The sequence below is a fragment of the Suricata suricatta genome, chromosome X (assembly GCF_006229205.1).
Source record: "Suricata suricatta isolate VVHF042 chromosome X, meerkat_22Aug2017_6uvM2_HiC, whole genome shotgun sequence".
In the NCBI taxonomy this organism is placed as follows: domain Eukaryota; kingdom Metazoa; phylum Chordata; class Mammalia; order Carnivora; family Herpestidae; genus Suricata; species Suricata suricatta.
The window spans coordinates 110,086,941-110,095,671 of NC_043717.1; the positions used below are offsets into that span (position 1 = coordinate 110,086,941).

Genomic DNA, 8,731 nt, shown 5'->3' on the forward strand with positions numbered 1-8,731 from the left:
GCGCGCCCGGGTCCAGGGCAGCGGGTTCCCTCCCGCCGGCTCGGAGGCCGCCCTCCTCCCGCGACCCCCACGGAAACGCGCACACGGGCACTGGAGCAGGCTCGGTTTTATTTCGCGCCTTCGGGGCTGGGGACGGCGGGAGTGGACCGCGTGCAGGGGCTCTGGGCCAGGGCGAGGCGGCTCACCAGGGCGTCTAGCATCTCCTCGCACATGGCGAGGCACCTCGGCACGTGGAAGCAGCCTGCGGGGAGAGGCATGACAGTCGGTTGGAAGGTCCGGGGGTAGCCGACTGCCCGCAGCCCCTGCGGCCCTGCCCTGTCCCCCACTCACCTTTGAAAGGACCCCCCTTGATGGTGAGAGCGACCTTCCCCTCTCGGTTCAGGTAGCCAAACCATTCACCATGCTCAGGATCGCGAAACTGGAATAACAAGACGGTGACAGCCAGCACCTGCAGGAGCCTCCCAGGTGCCACAAGGCCAGGGAAAGGGGCGCTCGTGGTCCCCACCTCACCGCAACCCCGGGGTCAGAGCCGAGGCTGGCCCCAGGTAACCTGGCTCCAGAATCCGCGCTTTTAAAGACGAGACGGTGTCTAGGACACAGATGAAAGCGTGGGGCTTTTCCTCTTTCTGCCTGGGGCTGGGAATGTGTAGCCAGACAGCCCGCTGGGGGAAGGGGCCACAGGCTCTGATGTGAAATGGTACCAGAAGGACTAACAAGCACTCTGGGGAGGACAGAAACCTGGTAGGTGGTGATAGTGCTGCTGGTTACAGAGATAAGCCGTTCTGGAAACTAACAGAGCACTTAAAATGGAAACGTTTTACTGTGTATACATTGTACCTCAATAAAACTGATAAAAAAAAAAAAAGAAAGAAAAGTAACTTTGTAGCAAGTTACTTCCTCGAAGTCCCTGTTCCCTCCTCCCCAGGCCTGTCTTCCAGTACCTGAGACTACAGACATCCAGCACCGAGATCTGACTCTCGCGCACCTGGCCACAGGTCCCAAACACACCTTCCCCTCCCTCAGAGCCACCTGAAGCCTGGCCCTGCCCGGCAGCTCCGTTGGCCCATTCTGTGCTCCTTCCTTTCCTTTGCCAGCATAGCGTCGGGCACCTATCCCCTGCTGGCCTGTTAGTTCCATCCAGAGGCTCAGGATGGGCCTCAGAGCCCTGACCCAGACCCTTCTCTTTCTTCCCCTGAGGGACACTTCACCGGACCCCTTTTCGGAACCATCATAGAGGAAATCAATGACATTTAAGTTCATTATCAAAATGTCTTCACGTTGATGCCCCTGTGGGGCACCTGGGTGGTTCAGTCAGTTGAGTGACTGACTTCGAGTCAGGTTGTGATCTCAAGGTTTGTGAGTACGAGCCCCGCATGGGGCTCTCTGCTGCCGGTGCAGATCTGTCAACTTCAGGTCTCCCTCTGTCCATCCCCACGCTCATGTGGGTGCTCTCCCCCTCAAAAATAAACACAGATACAAAAAAACAAAATAATTTGGGGCCTATGAGCTGGGGTGGGCTCGTCCGCAGGCCCCATTCTTCAATGGGGTTAAAACTAGTCGTGTATCTATTCACGGGATTTTTCTAGTGACTTTGTTTATGTCCTTCACTTATTTTTCCATTTCTTGATCTGACACAGGAAGAATTTAACTGTTTTCCTGGCCAGGTTTTCCATGGATATCTGGGTTTTTGCCTTTTGCCTTCTGTTATGTTGGTTACTGCATAATGATTTCCCTGTCGGTGATAACGTTTGTAACTGCTCAACACTGTCACTGTCTCTTGAGAACGTATTCTTTACATTTCACTTTATGCAATTATGCTGGCCTCTAACACATGTTCTTTATGAAGGCATTCTGTGTGAATAGCCCCGTCATCCTGATTCGTGTGTTTGGACGTAGTGATGTGTGCGTGCACTGTTTGGTGACGCCGCTCTATCTGCGGTGGAATATGAACACGTCTGGATTTCCACTAGAGGCAAAGGTGGGCACCGCTAGACCACTGCGGACGCAAATCCTGAATTCCAGTTAGAGGTCAGTGCACATGTGGGTGTAATTTTCCCCCAGATTTCGAGGCCCACACACCCCAGAACGAGACCCCCTATAGTCCCTCCTATACCCCTGCTGGGGTCTCCCAGTGGAGCGGCTCACGGCTTGAGAAACGCATCAGGAGTCTTCGTCCATCACCAGGCACAGCAGCTGGTACATGACTCTGCTTGTAGTGCTTGGCCTCTGGGGGGCCCCCGGCTTCCTTCCTACCTCACAGCTGATTCATTCTTACCTCCTTTGCTGGCCCCTCGTATTCCCTCTCCTCTCCTCTCCTCACGGCTCACGGTCTCGTCTCTGTCCTTACAACACCCAAGTGATCGTGGCCAGCTCAGATCTCACCGGCTCTACCAGACTCTGACCCCTCTGCCCACTGCAGCTCGCATCCCAGGCCAGGCCCGTGTCCTCACTGGCCGGGGCAGACTGCTACAGCCTCCCATCTCCCCGATTTTGCCCGCGATCCAGAGTCTCCCTCCCAAAGCCTCAGGGCTCAGTAATGCCTAAATCACACAAGGTAACTCTGTGCAGAGCAACTCCTGCCTTGATTCTCTCCCACTTGCCCCCCCACCCCCAGTCCCCTGCCCCTGCCCCATTTTCATAGCTCGCATTGCGCCTCCGGGTCCATTTCCTTGTGTGTATTCCGCCCCTCCTCCCCCCCCCCCCCAAACATCAGCTCGAGAGGGGCCACCTTTGTTGACTGACTAGCGGGTCCAGACCTCTAGGAACTCAGACCAGCTGAGGGACCATGCCCAGTGAGGGGGAGGGGAGAGAGGGCGTGGGGTCAGCCTCCCCAGCCCAGCCCGGCCTCCTCCCACAGCCCAGAAAGGCCTGGGGAGGAAGGGCCGCCCTCTGGTTCATCCACACCCATGCCGAGCCCACAGCCCACTTACCTGGCGGAAGGTGTACTCGGCCACCTGGTAGAAGAGGCGCAGTAAGGCAGGGTCCCCGCTGTCACTGTAGCCCATGAGGAAGGCAATCATGGCCTCGCTGTGTGGCCACCAGAGCTTCATGGCCCACTCCAGCTGCGAGCAGAGAGCGGTGGCAGGTGTCCGAGAGCCCTCGGCCCCACCCTCTGCCACCTCGGTCAGCAGGAAAGTCTCCCCCGTTCTCCTGGTCCTGCCTCAAAGCCATCTGGCCCGAGCGTTTGGAGCTTCATCAGGGGATGGATGTCTCTGAGGGTCTGAATGGCCCCTCTGCATGGGACTAGCTTCCTGACCGGGGTGCCCCCCCAAGGAGTCCCCTCCCAAAGGCCAGGGTGGGGTGGACTCGAAACCCTGTCTTCTTGTCAGTCCATCTAAAGCACTCAGCTCCTGCTGGCAGCAGGTCAGTCACCCTCTGCAGGTCTCGGCAGGATCAAAACATGATCGGGGGCAACGGGTGTAAGGGAGCAAGTCTGCCCCGGCCGCTGATGCCTCAGAACCATCCAGAGAGCCTTTCAAAGATGAGGGGATACACAGGAGGTTGGGGGCCGCCGGCGGAGAAGGTGAGAGCTTATCACCAGGGTCGCGCTGGGCAGGGTCATCACTCTGAGACGCAGGTCCCCCTCTGAAATGGGTGACGACGGCACCTCCCAGCGAAGAAAGCCTTGAACACAGTAGCGCCATCAGCCCCCGGGCATACCCCCACCTGGGCAGGGCAGAGGCCATCAGCGTCCAGGAAGTAGAAGAGGCCTCCGTGGTCGGGGTCCCATCCAGAGCGGAAAGGCAACAGCAGGAACTTGTCGATAACGTGGGTGCGAAGTTCGGAGTCGCCCTTCCTGATGGCGTGACGGAGCAGGAACCAGCCAGCCTCCAGCGCGTGGCCTGCCGAGCGCTCCGGGTTAGGCAGGCACAGGGTCCTCCTCCAAGCACGGGAAGGAGGGACTCCTGTGCTGCCCGCAGGTGCCCCTTCCTCCTTTACTAACAGCTGCTCTGAGCTCCCAACAGCCACTCCCCGGCAGAAAGCTTGCCCTCCCAGTCTGTCCTTTTTTTTTTTTAATATATATATACACACACACATATATATATATATATAGTTTATTTATTTTCGAGACAGAGACAGCACGAGCAGGGGAGGCTCAGAGAGCGAGGGAGACACAGAATCTGAAGCAGGCTCCAGGCTCTGAGCTAGCGGTCAGCACAGAGCCCGACGCGGGGCTCCAACTCACGAACTGCGAGATCATGACCTGAGCCGAAGCCGGATGCTTAACCGGCTGAGCCCCCCAGGCGCCCTGTCTCCTGCTGCTGACGCCCCAGCCTGGGAGCCCTGTCCCTGCCTCCCTGCCTGGCCCTCAACAGGAAGTGGAGGGCACAGACGAGCAAGGCAGCCCCCAGGCGCTCCCCACATCTGAAGCCCAGAACCCAAGAATGAGCTTTCCCTTCCTCCTAGGCCAACCCCAGCCCACCCTACTCCTCACCTGGGTTCTGGTGTCTCCCCAGGCAACCAGAAAGTTCCTCGCCATCCTCTGACACGTTCTCCAGCACAGCCTGTCCATCCCTCTGAAGGAGGAACCCGATAATGTAAATGTGTCTTCAGTGCCTGCCATCCAACCAGAACGATTTCCCCCTCCCTCCCCTCTGTGATCTGCAGTTTGTGGCAGGCCTGGCTCACAAGGGAAATTTGAGAAGAGGCCTAAGGGCCTGGATGCGTTCTGACCCTTGCTTCTGGCTGGGCCCTGAGAGGTGGGGAAGGTGATCGTTGAATGGGGGTTGAGACTGGGTGGGCTGGGCCCGCTCACAGAGGCCAGGAGACTTGGGTCTGGCCGTGTTTCCGGCTCCCTCTAGCATGCCAGGGGCTCTGGCACCCTCCCTCCTGCCCTTAGTCCCTCCCCCTCCCCCGGGCGCCCCTGGGCCCTCCACTTTCCCAGGGGGTAGGGTCCTGAGCTTTCCCGCCCTCTGTGTCTCCGCATCTGCAAAGGGGACCATGGGGGCTCAGCTGGGGTGGGTGTGGCGGGTGTGGGCAAAGGAGGTGCTGCAGGCGGTGGGGCGCGGGGGTGTCCCCCACTCCCCAGCCCCCGGGAGCTGTCTGGCGGCCAGTGTCAGTCTCCTGCCCCCAGATGCATCCCCAACCTGGACATGCCGCAGGATCCTCTGCGCGCACCAGTCCCCCAGCTCCGCGTAGTTGCCCGCCAGCTCCTCGTCCGCCTCCCCGAGCTGGTCCACCAGGTTGAGCAGCATCATGGGCACCGCCATGGACTCGGAGGCCGGGGCCCCCGGGAGCCAGGGCCGACCCAGCCCCGATGGGTCCTCCCGCACCCAGTACACGATCTGATCCATCATCTCCACCGCTTCGCTCTGGGTAGGGAGAAAGGAGGTGAGGGGAAGGTCTGGGCTGAGTGCCCACCCCGTGCAGTCCGGTCCCTCCGGTCCTGACCCGGCCCCCTCCTCCCACGCACTCATGGGACGCCTTCAGTGAGGGCCGACTCTGGGTCCCACTGGGGTCTCCCTGGCCAGGGTGGATCTGCCCCACGCTGCCTCCAGGATTCCCGGGGTGGGTGCAGGCCACTCCCAGGCAGCGAGGTCAGATCTGAAAGCACAGCGGGCTCCAGGGAGGAGGGAGAGCTCCCTCCCCGCCAGGGCAGGGCAGGGCACGGATTGGTCCCTCTGTGCTTGGTGCTCAGTGTATGGATTCGAGGTAGAGACTTCTGGGAGAGGGCACCCGTGATGAAACAGCACAATGAGGGGCCCTGGCGGCTCTGGGGGAGGATTGACACTGACCACAGACCCAGCCTGAGGCAGAGCCCGGGGAGGAGGCTTGGACACAGAACCGGAATTTGGCAGGTGGCCACTGTCCAGCTCAAGGGAGGGCAGGGAGACTCCCAGGTCAGCCTTCCTCCTGCACACCTGGTAACGTGCTTCCCCTGTCACCCTCCACAGCTCGTTCATGGCCATGGTGTAGAAACACTCGCTGAAGATGGTTCGCTGCACCTTGACCGGGCGGCCGTCCCGCGTCAGCACAAAGGCACACTTCTTTCCGGGAGGTGCCACTCGGGCATAACGCAGCAAAAATTCGCCACCTGGTGGTTGAGAAGCCGGCATGCTAGAACTCAGGACACCGCTTCTTCCCCCCCCCCCCCCCCGTGAGTGTCCCGAGGCCCTTCACTGCTTCTTGACCTCTCTAAGAACTAGGGTACACTTGGGGGCGCCTCTGGGGGAGACGGGGGGCGAGGGCCACCTGCTTTAGCCGCATCCAGGAGTTCAGGGCTGCGGAAGCGCTTGAGTTTTCGGTACAGGCGACAATACACCCACACCTGCGGGAGCAGAGGGAGCGCAGCTCCAGTGGGGAGCGGCAGGGTCCTCAGGGCCGGGCGAGGAGTGCGTAGGTGCACAGTCATGGGAGGAGGAGTGTGCATGTGGGCCATCCGTGGTCCTCACCTGCCTCCCCTGCAGCCACACGTACTTGAGGTCATCATACACCTGCCCGTCCTGGCCGAGGCATGTGAAGAATCCCCTATGGGATGTGCAGCCTTAGCAAAGGGAGGGGCTGCTCGCACCCCTCGGCCCTCCCGCCTTGCTGGGCTCAGCAGATCTGAGTCTGAGGAGACGGAGGGGGGCTCAGGAGAGGCAAAGACCCCTGCCGAGGGCACCACAAAGGGGAGACGCACCCATGCTCCTTGTCGTGGGAATGCTCCATCCAGAAAGCCACCACACGGTCCAGCTCCTGCCCCACGCGCTCCTTCCAGGCCTGCAGAGCCTCCAGGTCAGGCTCCTCTTCCATGTCCTGAGGGAACTCGGACTTGGAGACACAGCTGCCCCGAAGATCTCCCCGGCTTCCCAGGTCCCAGCCTCTTCGACAGGTTCCTCTGGGCCCCAAGTCACCCCAGGCTCCAGTGGACCCCAGGACCACCTGACCCACCCCGGTTAGGCCCCCAGGCCTCAGTATCCAGACCTCAGGGTTTCCCCGCCCCCACACCCTTGCTGGAGGCTGTCCTCTGGCCCAGGACTGACCCCACCCTCCCGGGAACCCTTCATGACAGCGCTGTCCCAGCGACGGGCCCACCACTGGCCTGCTGCCCTCGGAGACCCCCGCTCATCCCTCCTTCTCCAGGAAGCCACCGATGGAGTCCCGTGACTGTCATTCAGCTGACCCAGCCGCGCCCCACCCGACCCCTCCTCTGGGAGGTTCCCTAGAGCCTGGGGACGGGCCTTGGCGGTCCGTGCGGCCCCGCCCCTGTGTTCCGGCACCGCCTCCACGCTCTCGCGGCCCAGACCTTGCCTCCCCCCCACCCAGGCCCAGGCCCCGAGTCAGAGGAGCCGGGCAGTGGCCGCGGCTGGGCACCCTGGGTTCCAGATCCTCCTGGGGAGAAATGCTGCGTGAGTTGGCAGGACAGTCCGGAGCGAGGAACGCGGGGCTGGCTCCCCCGACGTCGGCTCCGAGCCACCTCTCACCGCCCTTCAACTGAGTTGGGGTGAGGAGCCAGTGGGGGAGGGGCCAGGGCAAAACAGCCCAGGGTGGTGGCCCCAGCTCGTGTTAGTGGGGGTGCCCACCTGCCCTGCTCACAGATGTGTTTTTATTTATGTTATTTCCCTTCACCTCCCACCTCTCTCCGCCCCTCGAGTCTGTCCCCATCATGCCTGGCCAAAGACAAGCCTTGGTATGTGGGAGGTTCTGAGGTTCCCAGCCTTGGGTCCAATGGACGGCGCCTTGGCCAGACCCGAGGCAGACAACTGGCCCCCCTCCTCTCCCCAGAAGGCTGTGCTCAGATGTGAACCAGCACCACCGGTGCTGGACCGGCATAGCCCCAAGGGCCCTGCGGGCCACCTGGATGCAGGGTGGGAGCGGTGGGCGGCAAGAACCCCGGAGGCCCTCCGCAGTGTAAGCGTGCACAGCCATTGGTCGCACGCCTGGCGCTTCTGCACAGTCCCCATGTGGACCCTTTGCACCAGCTGGCACGCATCCTCCCACACAGGCATTGTTCCTGCTGCTCCAACCTGAGGGACCCATGTCTGCCCCCTCCCTGAGTCCCTGCCCCTTGAAGACAACTGGTCTCCAAATCATGTCAGAACTGGTGCTGTGGAGAAGACAGGGCCATGGCTCCTGGTGTCAAGATGGACAGGACAGGACCCAACACAAGACACTGTGAGCCCAGTGGAGTGAGCACCAGGGAAAGATCGCCCTGGGAGGCTTCCCAAGAGAGGTGGCCATGAGCTGGCACCAGGTGGGCATACAGACACCAAGGGCAGAGAGCGAGTGACTGGATGAGAGGGTAGTGAGGACACCCTCTCCGCACACCCTTTGGGTCCCTAGCAAGAGCGACAGGACGCAACACCCACCCCAGCAAGAGCACCAACAGCGGGGCTGGTAGGAGCTAGTTCAACACAAGTTCCGCTCCGTCTCTTCCCGGGGCTGGAGAGGGCTCACTCCCGCAGCACCTGCCGAGCCCCTAGCACGGGAGCCACTGGCAGGCGATACAGGTGAGTCCAGGGGAGCAGACACCTCAGCGGCCTTTGTGGGGGCCCAGGAGGCCAAAAAACCTCCCGCATAGCAACCGTTGATGGCTAGGCCTCCAGGGCGCAGGAGAACTATTTGGGAAGTTGCAGAACAAGTGGAAAGACTGTGAAACAACATTTGGCCTCCTGGGCCGCACATGTGGCCTCTGTTCATCCTGCCCGTGATTTTCTCGTTGCTTTGCAAAGAGGCATATCCTTTTAGGCTTTGAATCGACTTAGGTCAGTCAGTGACACCAGCCTTCCCTTACTTTGTTTTTGTTTCT

The 8,731-nt window shown here is 60.9% G+C and overlaps 1 protein-coding gene across 1 annotated transcript; it reads right to left on the minus strand.

Moving 5' to 3' along the window:
- Positions 1-88: 88 nt before the first annotated feature.
- On the minus strand, positions 89-7,119 carry RENBP (renin binding protein). Its single transcript, XM_029930855.1, has 11 exons — positions 7,025-7,119; positions 6,623-6,738; positions 6,393-6,468; positions 6,193-6,268; positions 5,862-6,034; positions 5,088-5,312; positions 4,436-4,517; positions 3,667-3,842; positions 2,931-3,062; positions 331-418; positions 89-241 (listed from the first exon to the last, which is right to left on the minus strand). Exons 1-11 carry the CDS (start codon positions 7,094-7,096, stop codon positions 108-110), a joined length of 1,350 nt encoding a protein of 449 aa, XP_029786715.1. The 5' UTR covers positions 7,097-7,119; the 3' UTR covers positions 89-107.
- Between the last annotated feature and the right edge of the window lie 1,612 nt (positions 7,120-8,731).